A 23,079-nucleotide genomic window follows, 5' to 3' on the forward strand; every position below is an offset into this window, starting at 1 on the left:
TCAAGTATGCCTACCTACTACTCATGTGACTTTTATAATAGTTTTTATAAATTACGTGAGTTTTACTAAATATTTTTAATTTTTTAGTTGCATATAATTTTTTTGCTCTATTCTATTAGATTGAAAATTACCTGGTTTTGTTAAAAAGCCATAAAATTATTGTATTATCACTAGATGTTATTAACAGGAAACCACAGCAACAACAACAACAAAAACACATCAAAACAGGACTTGATTTGTTAAGTGTTAAGAGGGGGGGAGGTTCTAATATTTTTTGTTATTAAAAAGTTTTGAACATTTTTTAATTTAATGTAAAGCATGCTATTAGGGGCAGTATAAAATAAAACTTTTCATACATATTTTGAAGGGAAATTATAAAGTTTTGGTTTGTTTTACCAAACAGAATTAAATAAATTTAAATAAATGTATAAGTAAATAGAATTAATGTAAAAAAAACAAAATTGTAATAATAATTCTATAAAGTTAATTAAGGGAATTTAAATAAAATGCTGCCTAGTTTAAGGGGCTTATATTAAGAGCTTACGAATATATTCACAACTTACAGAATTCTTAATTTTTTGGGAGTAGTTTTTAAGATTAGTATGCGATTAATAAGTTTCTAGCAAATTTACTACGAATTATTGAAATTCGAAAATTTACTATAAAAAGTGATTGTTTTTAAAATTTTCTATAGAAAGTAAAAATTTTCGAAAATTTTGGAAATTAAGTATTTTTTTTTTTTTTTATTTAACAAATTCTTATAAAAAAGTCTGATGCATGTGTAATAATTTATTAACAAACTTTTTATAACATTTTATTTCATATTTTTACATACTGATATTTTTATTTCTTTGGCAGAATCTCTCTCTACTCCCACCTAAAATTACTTATTTATTTTGACAACAATAAATAAATTTTATATATGTTGACATTTGAATGTGATTTATGGCGGTTTTATATATGAGGCATACGTTTCCAACGAATACACACCGAAGACAGACAGGGAGAAAGAGTTTAAAGATTTATGGTAAATTAATATTTAATATATTTTTCAATAATAAAACAATTGAATTGGTTTAATAAAAAGAAAAGACCATAAATGTGGTATTAAAGACCCAAATAAATGTTTTATGATAAAAAATAAACATATTAAATATTAAAATAAAAAAAATATATACATATAAATAAACATATAAGTCAGTCTTTCTTTATGTACTTAGGATGCAAATTAAACAAAAAATCAATAAATTTTTTATGTAATTTAAGATATACATATAGTTATAGTATTTGTTGAGGCCCGCGACAGCGCCTCCGAGACAGCAGATGAAGACTGCCTTGACTTGGACATAGAGCCCCTACTTTAAATGTGCCCCTTCTGCTCGCTACGCTTCTGAATGGTGCTTAAGGAGATTGACAGGTGTCAAAAACTGACGTCCTGTCAATCAACTTAAGCGTCATTGCAGTTTTTCTTTAATAAAAAAAAAACCTCAGCAGCGTCAGCAGCAAACAAACCCTAAAACCCAAACCTGAAAATAAAGGAAGTTATAACGTTTAACCAAACCTGTGTTCTTACTCACCTTGAACCACAAGTAAGTGCAACCTGCATTTTATTTCCAAAGTTAATTATTTGTAAATAATTAACTTTGGTTTTGTGTTGTTTCAACTACGTTGAAACAGCTCCAACAACAAATTTCCCTACTAGAGACAGAAATTTGTTTATGGTCCTTAAAAGCCTTTGTATTGAACTGGTGACCAAACAGTAGTTTAATTATCTGAAATTATTTTTTTTTCCTTTTCGTTTTTGAGCTTTAAATATTCTCACATTTTTTTGTTTTGTTTCTTGGCACATTAAAATAATCAAAAATAAAAACACATACATATGTACGTACATCCATTGTTGTTTTAAAGTGGGAAATAACCAACAATCAAAGTGCGGTTGATTTTAGAATTGTTTAAACCCAGTAAATTTATTATTTATAAAATACTACTACGTGGTAATTCATAAATATTTAACAAAAAAAAAAAAAAAAACATACATTATAAAATAGTTCCGCGCATTTACAGTGCCAGCGGTCATTCAAATAAGTAAGGTTCTATAAATCGACTCTAAAACAAAGTCGAAAAATTAACTATCTTGTAAGAAATAAGTCGAAGAATCAATTTCACAAAAAAAAAAAAAAAAAAAAAAAAAGTCGACTATTTATTAGACGCAAAAAAGTCGAAAACCTGACTTTTCATAAACAGCAAAAAGTCGAAAAGTCAACTTTTTTTGATTCAACTATAGAACCGTACAAAGAAGTATTTGAACTAAATTATATTGTATTTTCCGCGCAATTTTACAAATTGCCTGCGGTTCTTATAGAAATAATAATAGTAAAAGGAAAATTGGTCATACCTTTTGCAATATTTGTTTAATTAATCTATATGCTATTACTAAAACTAGCTGAGGTTTTATATAAGATTGAAAATTTATAACAACCAAGTTATTACGTAAATACATCGCGAATCCATTGCGATTTCATTTTAACAATTAGTTATTTTATTAATATATTTTGATGATAAATTTGTCAAAGTTACTACGTAACGTAAAAGAGTGATAAATTCGGAAAGTTTAATTTCTAAATTACTACTACGTGGTAATTGGACGAAATTTAAGAACAAGTTACTACGTAACAGAGAAAAAATTTTTTTGCTAATCAATGACATTTTCATTTTACAATAACCAAGTTATTACGTAAAATAAGTGTTTCATAGCAAATTCTTTCCGATTTCATTTTAACTGTTAATCAGTTTAATAATAAATTCAAATTAACAAATTTGCAGTTAAGTTACTACGTAACGTAAAAAAGCGCTTAATTTGAAAATTTTAACTTCTAAATTACTACTACGTGGTAATTGGAAATATTTTAAGAATAAGTTACTACGTAACGGGAAAAAATATAAAAAGTCTGCTAAACCTTAGCAATTCACTTTTATTGATCAGTTGGTAATAATTGAGCATATTTACTAATAAACCATCGGTCAAATTAAAGTTCAACATATAATGGGTAGTCAAGCTCACTCAAAATTTGTCATAGAGACAGATAATTTATTTGATGAATGCGAAAGTTTCTCAAAATTGCATGCAGAAGATTTAACAGAATCTTTGGTAGAGGCAAAATTAGAATCTTTAGAGGAAGACTGGAAGACGATTCGAACATCCTATGAGGCGATATATAGTGCGGCAGATTCCTTAATATCGCCCGAATTTAAAGAGTTATCACGAACTAGGTTTCGAGAATGTAGAGAGAAATATCAGTTGACAAAAGCGAGTATGAATGACCTCTTAAAAGCTGCAAAGAGCCCACCTACAGTACAAACTGACCCATATCATTCTTCTACATTAGGTGGCTCATCATTTTATCCAATGAATACTACATTCGACTTATCAGAAGTAGGGTTACGTGTTCCTGCTTGTGATATTAAGGTCTTTAATGGTTGAAAAGTTTTTCCACTTGCTAAACAAAACTTCGGGAGATGCATTGGCAATTGTTCGAAAATTCAGTTTGTCGGAACAGAACTACATGCCAGCTTGGAACGCTTTAAAGTCGAGATATGAGAACAAAAAATTTTTAGTAGAAATTCAGATGAAAACTCTATTTAATTTAGAGCCAGCCAAATCAGAGAATAGTGTCGATATTAACAGGATAAGAACAACTATATGTGATTGTTTATCAATGTTAATAGGACATGGTATACGAGTGGACCAATGGGATCCAATTTTGGTATATTTGTGCAGTACAAAATTATCTATTCAAACCATTACTGCTTGGGAAGAGTCTTTAGAATCCGATTCTGATTTGCCATCCTGGCATCAAATGGATACTTTTTTAAAAAGTAGACACCGAGTATTGGAAAGAATAGAAATGGCACGTGACCAAATGTCGGCAAACGAATCAAGTCACAAAGGTGATCAAAAGCCTGGAACTAGTAAAAATATCAAAAAGAGAACAGACACAAATAGTCAGAACTTATGTGTATTTTGCAACGAAAATCATTATCTAAGAAATTGTAGAAAATTCTCTGATTTAACTGTTAAGCAGCGAGTTGATTTTGTAGAACAGAATAAAATATGTACCAATTGTCTTTCGCCTACTCATTTAAATCAGGATTGCAGAAGTATATTTCGTTGTACACAATGTAAAAATAAGCATCATAGTTTATTACATGTGAACCATAACATAAATAATGAACTGGTTTCAAGGGCTAATAGGCCAGTAAATTCATTTCATACTGAATATACACATCCTGTGAAGAGTATGGAAACGGAAAATAATGGCCCGGAAAAGCAGTGTCCCTCTTGTAGTAAACATGATCAGATAAATGTCCAAACTCATCTATCGGTAAACGATGATAATATTCTATTACCAACAGCCTTAGTACAAATCAATCACTTGGGTGATAAGTTCAGTATTAGAGCTCTGATAGATTCAGCTTCCAAAAGATCGTTTCTAACTGAAAGAATACGAAATAGATTAAATTTAAAAACAGAACCTGCAGATTTTGAAATATGTGGATTAGGAGGTACTGTAGTATCTAATTCAAAGAAAATTTGTAATGTAACACTTTGCGCAGAGAAACATAATTTTATACTTGATACTCAAGCTATAATCGTTTCAAACTTAACAAGTTTGATGCCGTCAACAACAATTTCCAATCCTAATCTTGACGAGATCAGTGAATTGGAATTGGCGGATCCGAAATTTTATGTTTCTTCGCAGGTAGACATGTTATTAGGAAGTGATATATTACCATATATTTTACTCGAGGGGACTCGTCAACATGTTTTAGGAAATATGGTAGCACAAAATTCAGTATACGGATGGTTTGTATATGGCCCTTTCAAAATAAACTCCCTTTCACTCGTTACAGTTGATATAAATGAAAAAACTAGGGAATCCAATGAAATTTGTGTTCAGCTTAGGAAGTTTTGGGAAACTGAAGAGATATTTAACAGTAGTGTCTTATCAGAAGAAGATAAATTTTGTGAAAAACTATTTGCAAAAACCACTTTTCGACGAAAAGATGGAAGATATGTGGTAAAGTTACCATTCAGATCAGAGTTTCCAGAAATAATAAATCTATCTTCATCTCGCTACCAAGCAAAGAAACAATATCTTCACATGGAAGCCAATTTAGCTAAAAAATCAAATCTTCTGGACATTTATAATAATATATTGAAGGAATATATAGATTTAGGTCATATGAAAAAATGCAATTCAACTGAAATAGAAGAACATGGAAAATACTATTCATATTATTTGCCACATCATGCTGTGTTTAGACCTGAAAGTGCTTCAACAAAGGTTCGCGTGGTGTTTAATGGTTCACGAAAAACACAAAGTTCATATTCGTTGAATGATATCTTATATAGTGGACCAACCCTTCAGTCAGATTTAATGACTATAATTTTAAACTGGCGAAAATATGAATATGTATTCAATGGCGATATTGAAAAAATGTATCGTCAAATAATGATTAATGAATCAGATAGACCATATCAGAGGATATTGTTCCGCAATGTCACTACAGGTAACATAGAAGATTATGAATTAACTACGGTAACTTTCGGCATAAATTGTGCTCCTTACTTAGCTATTCGAACACTTCTACAATTGGCTGACGAATCTGAAACACTTAATCCATTAGCGTCATTAATATTAAGAAATGAGACTTATGTGGATGATGTGCTATCAGGAGGACATACATTGGAATCAGCAATAGAATCTCAGAAACAGTTGTGCACCGCACTAAATTCTGCAGGATTTCCATTGAGAAAAATAACAGCCAATCACCATAGACTATTAGAACATATTCCAAAGGAAAATCTTTTAAATGACGATTTATTGAAATTTAATGATTCAAGCTCAACGAAGACTCTTGGTATTTGTTGGAACGCTATGAGTGATACTTTCAATTACAAAGTCGAATCTATTTCTCTAGGAAGTACAGTAACAAAAAGGCAAATATTATCTTGCATTGCAAAACTTTTTGATCCGGCAGGATGGCTAACGCCTATAATTATTGAAGCTAAAATGCTTCTTCAGAACTTATGGCAAGATGGTGTAGAGTGGGATGAGAATGTCAATTCACATATATTTCAAAAGTGGAAATTGTTCATTGACAATTTTCATCATATCGATAGAATTCAAATTCCTCGTTGGGTGAATTTTCAACCTGAAAATTATATCCAGTTGCATGGGTTTTGCGATGCCTCAGAAAGGGCATACTGTGCCGCAGTATACCTTAGATCGGAGAATCCAAACCGAAGAAGCACACATTTGCTAGTGGCTAAAAGCAAGGTAGCTCCGCTAAAAAAACTTAGTCTTCCGCGCTTGGAATTGTGTGGCGCCTTACTTCTTTCCAAATTAGTAAGGCAATTGTTATGTGATAATTTGTTCCCAAACACATCTGTTTATTTATGGACAGACTCCACCATTGTTCTTGCTTGGCTTCAAAAACATCCATCTACGTGGAAAACTTTTGTAGCCAATAGAATCTCCAAAATTATTGAAAATGTCGTTGATGCCACGTGGAGACACGTACCTACATCTGAAAATCCAGCCGATCTTGGAACACGAGGATGCAAGCCTCAAGATCTAGTTAATAATCCATTGTGGTGGCATGGACCTCTTTGGCTTCTTAGCTCTCAAGATCACTGGCCAATGTTCTCTCAACCACTCCAAGACGCGCCAGACCAAAGAAAAATATGTCTAATTGCTTGTTCCACAGATCCAGCTCCATCTTCGTCTTTTAAGAATAAAGGGACTGTACTAAAACTACCTTCGAGATCTCAGGTACCGTCAGCAATAGCAGAAAGTGGAGAGGAACTTTCTATTATTAATAGTTTCTCAAGATATCACCGAGCACTTCGCGTTATAGCCTATGTCTATCGTTTCTACAATTTAGCCTCAAAAAAGGTTACAACTTTTCCAGAAACTATAACTCAGAACGAACTCAACAATTCTAAAGTTGTTCTAATACGACTGACGCAAAGGACATATTATTTCTATGAATATAACGACTTGTCCAACTCCAGAGCTATTTCTAAGAAAAGCTCGTTAATAACGCTGAACCCATTTCTAGATTCTAACGGCCTTCTACGAGTTAACGGTCGCTTAGTTAATTCATCTATGAGCTATGACGAAAGGTTTCCCATAATCATTCCATACAAATCGAACTTATGTGAAATGATTTTGAAATTTATTCACCAAAATCTGATGCATGCTGACGTTTCTTTAATGCTTAGTATGGTTAGATACCAATTTTATATTCCAGCTCTAAAGAGAGCCGTTAAAAAATGTATAAATAAGTGCTTAACTTGTGTTCGCTATAAGCAAAGGGTACTATCGCAAATAATGGCAGCTTTGCCAGCTGAGAGAACTACGTTCTCCTTACCGTTTACCTTTACAGGTGTAGACTTTGCTGGACCTTTTCAGATAAAAGCTGGGCATTTGCGAAATTCACCCTATATGAAGGGATACGCCTGCATATTCGTTTGCTTTGCTACACGAGCTATACACCTAGAACCATGTTCCAATCTTTCATCTGAGGCTTTTCTGGCTACATTTGATAGGTTTGTTGGAAGACGAGGTTTACCTAAGCGTCTGATGTCAGACAACGGTACTAATTTCGTAGGCGCTAGTAAAACATTGCTTGCTGAATATGCAATGTTTTTAGAACAATCCTATAGGGATATAGTTGAAAAATATGCTATCCACGGCTTCGAGTGGAAATTCATCCCACCAAGTGCCCCACACATGGGAGGCTTATGGGAAGCTGGAGTTAAAAGCTTCAAGCTTCATTTTAGAAAAGTTGTAGGAAACCATAAATTTAATTTTGAAGAATTCTCTACACTTTTAATTAGGATTGAAGGTGTTCTTAATTCTCGTCCGTTGTCTCCAATGACTGAGGATCCTAAGGATTTAGAAGTTTTAACTCCCGGACACTTTCTACGAGGTTCACCACTAATGGCGCCACCAGAAATGCCAAATGATGATCTAAATATGTCACTACTGAATCGATGGGAAAAATTGAAGGCCCTTCATCATCGATTTGCTCAACGATGGAAGACCGAATACTTGCAAGAACTTCATAAGCGCTACAAATGGAGATATCCAAAGAAGGAGTTGATTGTAGGAGATTTCGTCATTATAAAGGATGAACTACTTCCTCCTAGTGATTGGCGGTTAGGTCGCATTGAAACTATATATCTCGGATCTGATAAACGAGTACGAGTGGCTGATATCCGAACGCAATATGGTTTGGTTACTCGGCCGATAGTAAAACTCTGTTGGTTGCCAATCTTGGATAAGTAGCTTATACATAGTATTCAATTTGTCTAATTTTCAGTAATCTCTCATTACTATATCATTGTACTAACTATCCATCTTTCTCTCTTTTTTGTTTGTTTTTTTTTTTTTCTTTGTTCATATTTTTTTCAGATAAAAATGGAACCCATTCGTCGCTCAGATGTATGCCTAGTATGTTTCCAAAGGCATCATTTGCGGAAATGCAAAATATTTAACGGGTTTTCTATTAGACAACGCCTTTACTCCGTGAAGGTTCATAGATATTGTTTAAATTGCCTTTCCCAGTCGCACCAGGTTAAGGATTGTACCACAGCTTCAGCATGTCGCAGATGTGGCAAAAATCACCACACTCTATTGCACAAAGAAAGTGCTCAGTCGAATGTAGTTAGTTCTCCGCCAAGGCGTTCGGTCCAAGAACGCCTACAGTTACCAATTCGTGATCTTCGGATTCCGAACCGAGTAGCCCCACCTCAACAACGTCGGAGATCACAACATTCCGTTCGTTCAGCATCTCATGGAGAAACCCGTCGAGACACTACCGAAGATTCTGGGGCACTGACTGTAGCCAATGACCGCCGAAGACGCTCGAGGAGAAGGCCTACAATGGTGCAGCGGCAGTTAGCTGACCAAGCAGCCGGCCAAGCTACTACCCATCAGCTGTTGCGACAAATGATCGCTACTATGAATCGGCTTAGTGATTCGATCCTTGCACCCGTGCAAAGGGGGCGGCATGTTGAGGCCCGCGACAGCGCCTCCGAGACAGCAGATGAAGACTGCCTTGACTTGGACATAGAGCCCCTACTTTAAATGTGCCCCTTCTGCTCGCTACGCTTCTGAATGGTGCTTAAGGAGATTGACAGGTGTCAAAAACTGACGTCCTGTCAATCAACTTAAGCGTCATTGCAGTTTTTCTTTAATAAAAAAAAAACCTCAGCAGCGTCAGCAGCAAACAAACCCTAAAACCCAAACCTGAAAATAAAGGAAGTTATAACGTTTAACCAAACCTGTGTTCTTACTCACCTTGAACCACAAGTAAGTGCAACCTGCATTTTATTTCCAAAGTTAATTATTTGTAAATAATTAACTTTGGTTTTGTGTTGTTTCAACTACGTTGAAACAGCTCCAACAACAAATTTCCCTACTAGAGACAGAAATTTGTTTAGTATTCATATATAGAATATGACAAAATAAAACATTTTTGAATTTTGTTCAGAAATTTATTATAAAATTCATTGAAAATAATATTGAGTTTTTTTTTTTTAATTTTAGAGTCAACCTTCCAATCGAATAAACTTTAATTTTAGCAATTATAACAAATTAAAAATATCATGTGTTCTATATTATACCAAATCTAACTTTGTATGTACATATGTATATGTACACTCAGAAAAAAAATTCAGTAATTCGTAATGAAATCAATCCCGAACGGTTTTAGAAGAAGATTAAATTAATCCCAAAATGAGCTTGATTTGAGCTCTTCGATTCTTGCTTGATTTCAAAAAATTTCAACAAATTATAGCGAAAATATTCTTAACTAAATGAGAATTATACGTTCGAATGCAAACGAAAGTATTTTTGAATTAAGTAAAAATGAAATAGTCCTAAGAACAAGAACTAAGAATTAAGAATAAAGATTGAATTGAGTAAGAAATGGGATTAAAAGAAATTAAAGCAAAAATTAAAAATCTTTGGAGATTTTTCTTTCGGTGTATGTACATATTTATAAAAGCTAATAAAATGTTTATTACATTTTTACCTTTGAACAAAAACAAAAAAAATGTATTTTTCGTTTGCTTTTTATTTATTTATCTATATAAAATGTCCTGATTTATTATGACGTTAATAGAAAACAGCTTGTTTCATTTATAATATATGAGTTTGTATGTAGTCGAGTATAAAGGCAACAAAATTCTAACCATGCATTAAAAAATATATAAATTTCATTCATTTCGAAGATGCATATAAGTGTGTTTACGTGTTTGTGTATATATTATATTAAAACGAATATTGGTTATTGAATTCACAAATATTATACAGTTGACTTAACATTTAGTAAAAATCAAAGAATATTGAATACAAAATATCAAATGAACACACACGCTCTCACTTGCATACTCAAATAATTTTCAATATAAAATTTTGCAAAGAAAGAAGAAAATAAACTAAATGAAAAATAAAAAAAACATATTCATTTGAGCTTTAATATTTATTGGAAATTTTAAGAGAACTTTGTAGTTTTTTTTTTTTTTGAAAATATTCAATAATTTAGTTTGTGTGGAGGCAACTATTTACCAAGCTTGCTTACAAATAACTACTTATATAAGTACTTACAAATAAGGAGTCAGAAAGTTGTTTTAAAAACAAAAAAATTCCTCAGACAGGATACAAACCTGGGCTTCTTGTTCGTTGGTTCGCAGTCTTACCACACCACTGCTTATGGTTTTCACACAGAAAATCAATTTTCTTTCTGTGTGTGTGTGTAAAAAACAGAGTACTTGAATGGAATGCAGACGGTAAGTAGTTGTCATTGAAAAGTAAGTGGTTATGTAAGTACAAGGCATTACCAAGTTTCTGCTGGGATCCTAATGCATTTTTAGAAAATTCAACCATCTAGCTCTCTCCGTTCGTCTTCTATAGTGCTTTAACAGATGGACGGACATGGCTTGATGTCATCTATTTCAATGCATTTCAAGCAAAATAACTTAAACAATATCCCACATCTTCTACTAAGTCTCATATAAAAATCAACCATTGATAATTTTATGATTATTGTGGTAATTATTTGTTTCATTAAATGTTACGCTCTAATACAGATTAGGGGAACTTTAGCTTTATTTTCCTTTACTTTTATTACAAAAATTTTTAGTTAATTTTTTTTTTTCAAATATTTCATATTTCATCATAGAGAATTTCCATTCGTGACCATATAAAATGATATGATGATTTTTAAAAATTAAAATGCTTTGAACGGCATAAAATCAAATATGAAGTAGGAGAAGAAAAAACAAAACAACTTTAAAAAAAAATTGGTCAAACAAAGTAAAGTTTTTTGCTTTAAAAATAAAAAAATTGTTTAATGGAATTAATGATGCATTATACTATTTCTGCTTGCAAAGAGAAATATTTGTTTGGTAATTGTAAGAGGCTTAGTTTGCCATAATTTTTTTTTTTTTTGCAAATGAACATCGCTCTACACAGATACTTTACATGATACATGAAAACAAACTGGGAAAAAAATGCAACAAAAATGTATAGACTTTAAAAAGTATGCTACAATATTTGATATAGTATTTGTAAATTTATTCGTATAGGGATGCAGCAACAATGTGAAAAGAACTATCTTTGTGCATAGAGACTTTGCATATATTAAAAGGAAAATGTGCAACAAAAAAAAAAAATCAAAAATAAAACTTCATTCGAAAGAGGCATACCATAATGAAATATGTAAAAATTTAATTTTTTTTATTTTAACCCCCAAAAATATATTTTCTAAAATTATGACTACAAATAGCCAAAAAGTGTTGAAAAATTAACCACAGTTAATTAAATTTCTATGTCAGAAAATCTTTATGTTTTTTTTTTTGGGGTAACCTTCCTTTAAAACTAGAACTAGGCCTGTATCTAAGTCTATCTACAATATACAGTGGTATAGTATATTCTGTTAAAATATCTACATATCAATGATATATGAGGAAAAAATGGTTAAACAACAAAAAAAAAATATGTATGTTTGTATTCAAAGTTTCTAGCACAACATGCATTTACAGCTGCACGAAACTTGCAACTCTTTTAAATTTAGATACACACATAGTATATTTGCTTCTCGATATTGGACATCACAATGAGAAATATACGCCAGCTCTACGCATATCTTTGTTCTGGCTTTAGTCTCTGGTGTATTGTGAGAAATTTCTGTAGGGACAAAGAGTTGGGGAATTAATTAATTGTGTTGTGTCTTGTTTACTGCAAACTTAAGTTTGGCATGCTACTTTTTTAATTTAGAAAATATTTTTAACTTAAAGTTAAGTAAGATAGATAAATTCATACATTATTGACAGAGTTGCTAGAAATATTTCATAGTAAATTCGTAGTATAAATACAAATGTACATACATGTATAAGTATACTACCATGTATAAGTAAACTACCATTTGCAACAAATTTTCTAAATTTAACATCTTTATTAAATTTTGTAAAACTTTTTTATAGAAAATTTTGTTTTTTTTTTTTAAATTTAGTTTCCCGGCTAAATAAACCAAGAAAAACTGGATAATGAATTGTAATTACTTACCTAACAACATACTTTTCATTGACTACTACATATGATCTGGATTACATAGAAGTAGTCTAATAAGGTCTTACTAATAATGTGTTATATAAATACTTTCTAAATCATTAGTCATCTGCCAGTGAAGATACAGATGCTGATACTTTTTCTAATTACTTGTTATCGTGTATGGTAAGTACTTGCCTCCAATGACACCGTGTTAAAAAAAGGCTTAAAATGCTATTGTGATATTTGCATTTTAGCCTCTTACATGGTAATGAAAGTTTTTACTAGGATAGTAGTGGCTTATACATACTTAAGAACTACCTAGAAGGTGTCTAGTAATGACTTACAAATAACTAACTGAATACGTAAGTACTTACGTTTAAGCTTAATATTTTGTTTTGAATATATATAAAGTATATGTATATTTATTTCGTCAAATCTAATAGAAGAAGCAGTTGACGTATCCTAGAAGGCTATTTTTTCTCAAAAACTTCATATTTGCAGGTGAATGCAGTACTTACCTAACTCCATACTTGTAAGCGAGCGTGGAAGGTAATTGGCTCCAAAGTCATCACGATGTTAAAATAATGGCTTAAAATTCTATTGTGTTATTGGAATGTGTTCAATGTAAGTTTTTGCTGGGTAGTTATTTTCAATGCAGGATGTATCATACAAAAAAATCACCTAGGTCATAAGTGGTCCTAATGCGAGATTCTGGGGCGAATCGATTCCGCGATTTCTGAACTGACAAACTAGAACAGTATCAACTAACCTACTGGAGAACCCCTTAGAAAAATTCGCTAGGACAAACTTGTCAAAAATTCTCTCTGGTTCTGGTACATTTATTATATATTCTCTCTCTTTAGTAAATTTAACAAAAGTTAAATATCAGTAGTAAATTAATTTTCTAATAATATAAAATTGTTGCATATGATATGATATAAAAGAAAACGTTTTTAAATGTACATTTTAAGTTTCTGTAAGTTTACTCAAATATGGGAAAAATCTTTTTAAAAACTCTAGAGAATTTCTATGATACTTTAATGTTTTGTAAGCATAAATGGACGAGTATATAACTATGAAAATATGAATTCACATGTAAACGGAGATGTTGCATGTTTGAGTATGTTTGTATTTGTTGTTTGTGTATGTGTAAACATGCTTTATAGTTTGCAATTACTGCCTTATTTATTATGCCGAAATGGATTATCTTTTAAGCATCCTGGGAAGCTGCAAACACACATCCAAACACATACACCCAGAGTGCCAGAGAAATATAAAAGATGCACAAACAAATACCCAGATATATGGGAATAATAAATATGAATACAAGAGCTTGGAGTAGTAGTAAAAAATAAAAATAGCATAGAAAGCATTTATGCAAACGCTGCTATTTATGCAAAATTATGAAAATATAAATAGCAAGAGATGGAAAAATGGTATGCAGCACATATAGAAAATTTCTTGCTGCTTTATAAAAGAATCTGCTGTTTGCTTGTTTGTCATTATCGTCAACATTATTTTCTAACAAAAAAAAGGATTCATATATCCCTAACATATCAACGTTATTTAAAAATACAAACTTGCACAGATATACACATTTGCTTACACATACATAGGTATTTAAATGTATCAACATTAGACCGACTCACTGTGTAGGGAAAGCACGATGGTGATTTTATTACAACTCTGAAAATTTACCTTTTTTGTTATGTGATGATTCCTAAAATATTTGCAACCTGAAGATGGTCGTTCGTAAGCATTTTTTCAAAAACGATCCAGCTCATCAACGCTTTTTTTTATTATAACGTGAGAAATATGTACATACGATTAGGATTTTTATAATACTGTATATAAAGTAGGCGTTGGGTGGGCGTGGTAAATATTTTATAAAATAATTCTTTTACCGTCAGAAATATACCGAAGAAGTTTCAAGACGATATTACTATTTTTGCAGCTGTCACCAATGTCAAACGTCTACCTCCAGATCCATCATATTTTGGGATGCATCCATATTGAGAACACTAGGATATTTTCATGAAAACGGTGCAGCTCACGAACTGACATTATTTAGCCCAAATATTTTGTAGAATATCCAATGATAACAAGGTATATTTTAAGAAAGGTAATTCAAGAAATTTTTTTGCAAGTCAGTCTAATCAACATACATGGGTCTCTTAAAAAGAGACACAAAAACAAACCTAAAAGTAACAGAGTTGGAGTATAACGTTGCATTAATACTTAGTATATACAAGTTTATATAAATGATATGGTTACTTACTCACAACCTGACACACATACACATTTACGTACTAAATATTTCATTCTTTAAAAAATAACTTAATACACAAACACATATCGGAGTGTGTGTGTGTATGTATTTAGAAATGACAACAGAACAATGTATGAAAAATGCTTAGCATAAGTAAACTAAAAAATAAATACGTACATACATACATACAGACTCCTAGAAACAGGACATAGATTTTAACATACATATAACAAATGCATAAAATACCATAGAGTTGTGTAAAATGCATAAATATTCTATAAATTTCTGGCCATCATTGTAGTAGTTTTTCATTTCAAATCCTAGTTATCATTTGTGTATATAGTTTAGATGTTAGTAGTTTTTTTATGTAAATTTTTTTAGTCCCAGTTAATGTTGGGAGAAATAAATATAAAAAGTTTCCCATAATAAAGGTACTAAATTTGTTAAAGTACAAAAGTGTAAGTTTACTATTTTTAGTTTATATAATTGAATATTAAATCGATTAATAAACTCTTTATAGCTGTAGAAAATTTCGCTTTATTGTTAGCAACATTTCTAAGTCGTTCTAATGTCAAACATTTTTTAATAGAAGTTGTCGCCTTAAATTGTGCAATTTTTTTTAATTGATGTGAACACGTTGTTTTTAGATATACTATGTATTTAGTCGCTTTAGTCTATAGAAAACTTCTTATTAATACAAGTAGCATCTCTATAAAACTAGCATTATTTTATATATTTTCTAAAGAAATAATCGCTTTAATGTAAGCAAATAATATCAAATTCTTTAGAAGTTCTGACTTTAATTGAAGCAACTTTTTCATTAAAGTAAATAGCTTAATATTTATAAGTTACTTCTTCCCTTAAATATTAGTAACAGTTTTATAGAAATAATCGTTTAAATAAGAACATGATTTCTTTGAATTCGTATTAATACAATACATTTTTATAACAATAATCGCATAAATGTAAGCAACTTTTATACTGAAATAGTTGCTCTTAATGGCAAGCAACTTTTATATAGAAATAGTCGTTTAAACTTTTTGTTGTTATACAGAATTAGTCTCTTTAATGTATAAATTTTTCTATAGAAATTATTGCTAGATTTTATAGTTTTTGTTTTAATAAAAAAAGTCGCTTTAGAGTGAAAAAATAGTCGCTTTAATTTACATCGAAATAATTGCTTACAGGTAAGCCACTTTTATACAGAAATAGTCGCTTAAACGTAAGTAGCTTTTATACAGAATTAGTCGCTTTAATGTAAAAATTTCTCTATACAAACCATCTCTAGATTTTAGGAAATTTTTTAATAAAAACGGTCGCTTTGATGTGAAAAAATAGTCGCTTTAATTTACACCGAAATAATTGCTTACAGGTAAGCAACTTTTATACAGAAATAGTCGCTTAAACGTAAGCAACTTTTATACAGAATTTGTCGCATTAATGCTGAGGTGTTTCTTTAGAAATCATTTCTAAATTTTAGAATTTTTTTATATAAAAATAGTCGTACTTGTTCAGAAATAATTATTTGCAGGTAAGCAACTTTTTTACAGAAATAGTGGCTTAAATGTATGTATGTAGCTATTATACAGAATTAGTCGCTTTAATGTACAATTTTTTCTATACTAATCATCCTTTGATTTCAGAAAATTTTTTTAATAAAAACGGTAGTTTTAGTGTTAAAAAACTTTATTTGAAAATAGCCGTTTTAATTTACTGAGAAATAATTGCTTACTGGTAAGCAACTTTTATATACAGAAATTTTCTATAGAAATAATCGCTAGATCTTAGCAAAACATTTTTTTAATAAAAAAGTCGTTTTATTATAAAAAAAAAACTGTAATTGTCCAGAAATAATTGCTCACAGGTAAGCAACTTTTTTTTACCGAAATAGTCGCTTAAACGTAAGTAACAGAATTAGTCACCATAGAGCGTCACCATATGCAATATTTCCATAGAAATAGTCGCTTTGAATAATATGATCATGTCAACATTTTGATTCAGCATTCCAAAGTACTTTTCCTTACCTCAAAAAATTGTACTAAGGACTCGTTATTGAAATCTCCAATTCTGTGTACACAATGCAATTTTTCCTTTAGCTCATTTTTTATTGTATTACTTTTCCTCTGGTTTAGGTTAACATAAATTGTAATTGATATGGAATACTTAGTTTTACATAAAATTATTTTCTTTCTTTGAAAATTTAAATATCTCTGGATTTAAGTTTTTGGTAAAAACTCAAAAGGGAATAGATGTTTAAGTTATTTTAATGTGGTTTCAAGGATATTTTTTGGATTGTCTGTAAATATTATTTATACAGATATTTTTGTAGTTATTGTTATATATACATATGTATCTATTTATGTATTTAGTTATACTTTTTCAGGTTGCAGTCAACATTGATTAAGTATTGTATTGTACATGTAATGAAAATTGTCTTTTAGAAACCACAATTTGAAATGACATTGTTATGTTAAATTTTGAAGAAAAATAAAATAAAATTTTATAATTTTTTTTATAGAATAACTATGTATATGTAATGGTTTTTTATTTGCTATACATTTAACAAATTTTAAAGATTTATAAGGAGTTTTTGTCTGTTTGTTATGAGTGTTTCTAAAAAGCCTTTGGAAACCTCAAAGTAGATTAAGATTTATAAAAGTATTTGAGCGTAAAAATAATTTGGAAAGAAATACATTTTTTTAAAATAAATTTAAGAATTTAGTTTAAGGTATTTTCTAGTTAAATCAAAAAGAAAATTGTAAGTAAAAATAAAAAAATGTTGATTCTTAAAAGGAAAACAATTGGCAACAGGTTGGAGTGTGGAGAATATTTTTAGACTTAATTTTTTTTAAATTTGAATACTAAATTTTTACATTGAAATCTATCTTCAAAAAAAAAGTAACTTTTCTATACCACATATCCGATTTAATTCATGTCTAATTCCCTGGAATACTTAAACAACAGAAATGTGTCTCAAGTATTAAAATGAAATAAAAATAAATGTTCTGTTCTTTGCGCACATAAAGCTGAACACCAGACATTGCCAAAATAATGAGTTCAAGCCATAGAAAAGAACATTCGTAGAAATTATTGCCTACTTTAAGGATGCCTTACACAAATTCACAATTTTTTTAGCTATTAAATTTGTACATTTTCTTTTTACATAAATAAGAACAAAACAAACAAATTTAATTCATTTAATTTAAATATTTGTTGTACAAAAAAGTGTATCATCATCGTCTTGCTCAACAAAATTTATTATATTATTTTAATTTAGCATCTAAAATACAAACACGAAGTAAACGAAAGAAAAAACAATGAGTATGGAATTAAATAAAACTCTTGGAAAATAACCCGAAAAAAATGTATTACTTTTCTCTCTCTCTTTTACTTAGTCGCACATATAAATTTTATTTAAAATTTATAAGTAAAACATTCTGAACACGATCCTAGTCAAACAACATTAAGTACATGAATGAGAACGTGTAATGACAACATTTTGTGCGACAATGTAACGCAATACATACATTCACTATTCGTATATACCAGATGAAAACTAATGGATGTGGAAATACAGCCTCAGAAGTACACAATATATAGACGACACGCACTCAAAAATACACACATTCTCATGCTTACATACACCGAAAAATCTTAATCCCAGACATCAAATAGAAGTTGCGGTACTGTATCGCAAAAGTATCTACATCGTGTCTATTAAATGTTATTTAGTCTCAGTAATATATAAAACATTATTTAAATGAATAATTAAATAAAAGAAGTGATAAATACCCAGCAAAAACTAGGTAATGGCTTCCAATTGTAATTTCTTACCTAACTACATTCTTTTCAATGACTACTACATATCGCCTAGATTACATAGAAGTAGTCTAATAAGGTCTTACTAATAATGGCTTATACAAATACTTCTTAATTTATTATACATTATTATTTCTATAGTTTCAAATGAAACGAAATGTTCTCAACAATAACATATAAATGACACCAGAATGATATCATAAGCGATTGTTTTTAACTTTAAACTGTTACGTTGTGGTGACGATTTGGATAGAAATTGTAGGCAGGGTTTTAAGTACGTGTAATAATCCTTTTGTTTACACAGCTAAAATAATAAAAAGTTACTAATAATTGTATGTTTTTTTTTATAAGCTACACATATAGTATACATTTTCCTCAAATATATTTTATAAAATAATGATAAGATCGTCCATTGTTCGTTCGTTGAAAAAACTATTTAGTTTGTTTTTTAAATACAATTAAGCTTAAGTTTAAGTATAAATTGTTTGTTTATATTATGGACAGCCTGTATATTTTATACCCAGCAAAAACTTAGCAATGACTTATAGGTACTTACACTACTGCTTACTTTTCAATGACTACTACATTACTTTTAACTAATCTAATAATGACTTACATATAATTTCTGGTTGAAAACCATTATTTTATGTAAACCAACCAATTGAGCTGTGAGTAAGACAGCAAATTAACGAACAAGAGACCCAGATTCGTGTTCCTATTTGTAATGACTTATTTAAGTACTTAACTGTAAGCGAGCGTGGTAGTACTTGCTTCCAATGATTTCGCCGTGTTAGTACCACTATTTAAATGCTAGCGAAATCTGCGTTGAGGGAAATTTTTTATAAAAAGAAATAGCTGCTTTAATATGAGCATCTTTTCTATAGAATACAAATTTTTATTTTGTTATTTTCCATAGTGTAAATTTTACTAGATTTTTCTCTATACACCCATACAAATCACGAATGTCCTTGCAAATAGAAATTTTACTACAAATTATCTGGATATACTTACATTTAATTAGTATATATTTTTTTCTCTGCACTGAAAAAAATACATGCCTAATATATACGAAAAATGTCGTACATTGCACGAATAGTTCGTTGTTTCACACCACAAAATTCTTTCGTAATATATACGAAATTGTACGAAATATTTTAGTGTAATGCAAAATAATCTTGGAAAAATTAATTTACATAAATTGAAAAAAGTGAATTTTGAATAAATATGGTAAAATTTACCAAATATTAATTTATGCAAACATTTTTGTTCATTTTAAAATAATTTTTCTAATTTTAGTTCAAAACTATTCTCCACACGAATTTTTCATTTTTTTTGTTATGAAAATAATTCGTGAATAATATTATACTTTTTCTAAATTTTATAAAAATGTTGTAGTTTTATTTAATGATAATTTAATTTAATAATTTAATTTATATCATTATGTTTAATATCGTATTTCGTATTATACACGAAATTTTTTTAAATATTACGAAAATAGAAGTTACGAAATTTTTTTCGTAAAGTTGAGCATGGATTATTTTCAGTGTACATAATTACTATAATTGCAATGAGTGTGTGAATTTTTTTTCAAGCTTTAAAAGTGAGAAAAAAATATAAATTCAACTCACTGAAACATGTAAAATATTATGCATACATACCCAGTAAAAACTTTCATTACCATGTAAGAAGTTAAAATCTGTATCTTCACTGGCAAGATGACTAATGAATTAGAAAGTATTTATATAACACATTATTAGTAATACCTTACTAGACTACTTCTATGTAGTCCAGACCATATGTAGTAGTCATTGAAAAGTATGTTGTTAGGTAAGTAATTACAATTGGAAGCCATTACCCAGTTTTTGCTGGGTATATGTATGTATATTTTTATACATGTGTATGTATATTGATATTGTCATTCCATTTGTAACACATCGGTTTTCTGTCTGCTTGTTTGTCTGTCTGTTTATCTGTTGAAATCACTATAGGGTGTAACTAGATGCAGAAAGAGGGCTTTCCACTATATAATTATTCAGGTTTTTTTATATTAATAATTGAAAAAATCGGTCCACATTCGTCCCTATACAAGGTCGCTTCAGAAGATAACTTTTAAGTTAAAGGGCTTCAACATAATTTCAAATCTTTCTCCTGAAGAAAAATCTCTTTACCAAATTTAATTTCTATAATTGTCAATAAATCGTTTAATAATCAAGTTCAGTTATATGAACCCAGGAAAAACTTCCATTGAAATGTAATGAGTTAAAATGCTAAAATACCTCTTTTCACTACTTCTGTCATTGGAGGTAGATACTTCCACGATCGCCTACAAATAGCGTGTTAAAGAAGTACTTGTTATTTCTCATATAAATAAGTAGTTTCGTTTTTTAATAATGAAAAAAGAGCCAGCGAAAATACGAACCAGGGACTTCGGTTTGTTAGTCAAATTTTGTACTCACTGCACCAGTGCTTAGATATTTATAAGTAAGTCAGTACTGGAGTACTTCTAAGTAATGCAGACGGTAAGTAGTAGTCATTGAAATGTAAGTGGTTATGTAAGTACAACCCATTACCGAGTTTTTGCTGGGAAATTAATGACTCTCGAATTTTATTGTGTTTGGTTCATAATTTAACTCAACCCCCATAAAAAGTCCTCTTCCGAAAATCTCCCTAATTCCCTGATGATATATGAAGTTTTTATGGTAGGTATATAAGTTTCGGCATTGACTTATATAACATTCTTAAATATTTGTCCATCTTTTAGTTGATTAGCAAACTAACAAAGAAGTTGTGAATGATTTAATTATTGAATGCAAACGTTTGTGTAAAGAAAATATTTAAAATTTTAAGGAAAATTTTAAATATATTTTTTTTAATTAATCACTACTAATTCTGAATAATTATAAAGCGTTGGAGCTGTTGAATCCATTTTTAAGCTAAATCCTCTACTTCCTTATATGTGCGTTATTTAGCATAACCTTTCAATTATATTTAATTAAGTGTAAGAGCAATGTCAACAAAAATGCTTCAATCACTGCTGCTGTTTAAAAATTTTTAAACTCACACAGTCAGAGTTTAGAGATTTCGTTACTTTTTCTTGACTTTATTTAAAATGTTGCTTTAATTTTATATACTCTAAGGAATTTGTTAAACAGCAGCATCATTTCAATTTGTTTTAATTGTTATGCCAGTAATTAATAGCCGTAAAAATATTTGAACGCTGTGAAAAAGTGAAAATAATGAGCTTTAGTGGAAAATTTAGCAGAAGAACTGAGTCAAGGTTGTTTGTTATTTGAGTGTTGTCATAAATGTTTTTTTTTTTTTTTTTAAAGAAGCAAATCAGGCAGAAGTTTTATTTAGGGTTTCCATTTTGTCGACTTTTATTGTGTAGTTTTTTTCTGTTAGTAAAGATTTTAGTAGTAAGTTTTCCAAAAAAAATTACTTTTTATAAATCTGGTATTATTGACCATTTTTCGAAAAATCGGTTGTATAGAGGCTAGGTGAATTATTAGACCAATTTCAATAACTTTCAGTAAAGTTCGTCCTTGAAAAGAGAAAAGTATGTGTCAAATTTCATCAAATTATCATGAAGACTGCGTAATGTAGCGAAAGCACAAGCTTTCGTGGATACACAGGTAGACATTGCATAATCGACTCGGAAAAAGGTTGTGAGACCATTGGTATATTAAGGTGTACAACCAATATTTTTGGGTTTTAGAAATTTCAGCCCTGTGTTGGTATAGGGTATACAAATTTCATACAATAAAATCATGCCAGTAAAACAGTAAATACTTATTATAAAACATTTACCAGATTTCAAACAAACTTAATTATCGTTTCCATATATTTCTATAAAACTTTTACTGAAAAAATGCTACTAAAGTTAAAGTGTTTCTATGAATTATTCAAGGACAATCTGCTAGATATCATATTCTGCCTAAAGAAGGCAATAAACTTACCATCATTAAGGAAAAAAGAGATTTATTAACTAAAAAGAAATTCAGCTTACCTGAAAATAAAATAAAGTAGAAATAAAATTAGTTAAGTGTTAAATTAATTTACAGCAAAATCATAACTATGTCATGAATAAATAAGTGTACACACAGTAAATAACATCTTTTGATTTTCGTATCTATTATAAAGATTTTATATAACAGTTTTCTTTAAACTTTAAACCTTTATTAAAATTTATGTAATACAAAATATTTGTTTTTATTAAATTTTAAATACATTTCAATGTATATTGTTTTTGTGTCTGTTATATAAAATACCTTTTTAATTTACCTTTTTGTTAAATAAACATCTTCATTTACAGATAAAAGCCGTCTGCTTTTATTATATTCACATGGTGATTAATAACAAAAGACT

At 29.8% G+C, this 23,079-nt stretch overlaps 3 protein-coding genes across 3 annotated transcripts in view; 2 read left to right on the plus strand and 1 right to left on the minus strand.

Moving 5' to 3' along the window:
* Positions 1 to 23,079, minus strand: part of LOC119608784 (netrin receptor DCC) — a 390,750-nt gene that overhangs the window by 331,886 nt on the left and 35,785 nt on the right. The window lies entirely within an intron of this gene.
* On the plus strand, positions 1,272 to 9,513 carry LOC119608853. Its single transcript, XM_037963410.1, has 2 exons — positions 1,272 to 1,589; positions 8,484 to 9,513. Exon 2 carries the CDS (start codon positions 8,490 to 8,492, stop codon positions 9,156 to 9,158), a length of 669 nt encoding a protein of 222 aa, XP_037819338.1. The 5' UTR covers positions 1,272 to 1,589; positions 8,484 to 8,489; the 3' UTR covers positions 9,159 to 9,513.
* LOC119609064 lies at positions 3,627 to 8,357 on the plus strand. Its single transcript, XM_037963751.1, has one exon. The coding sequence runs from the start codon at positions 3,627 to 3,629 to the stop codon at positions 8,355 to 8,357; it is 4,731 nt and encodes a 1,576-aa protein (XP_037819679.1).

The sequence above is a fragment of the Lucilia sericata genome, unplaced genomic scaffold, assembly GCF_015586225.1.
Source record: "Lucilia sericata isolate MDLA Ls3-8-SP2 unplaced genomic scaffold, ASM1558622v1 Contig000022F_arrow, whole genome shotgun sequence".
NCBI lineage: Eukaryota > Metazoa > Arthropoda > Insecta > Diptera > Calliphoridae > Lucilia > Lucilia sericata.

Excerpts from the sequence above, each read along its gene's own strand:
- LOC119609064 (XM_037963751.1), top strand. The coding sequence starts at position 3,627 with ATGAAAACTCTATTTAATTTAGAGCCAGCCAAATCAGAGAATAGTGTC.
- LOC119608853 (XM_037963410.1), top strand. The coding sequence starts at position 8,490 with ATGGAACCCATTCGTCGCTCAGATGTATGCCTAGTATGTTTCCAAAGG.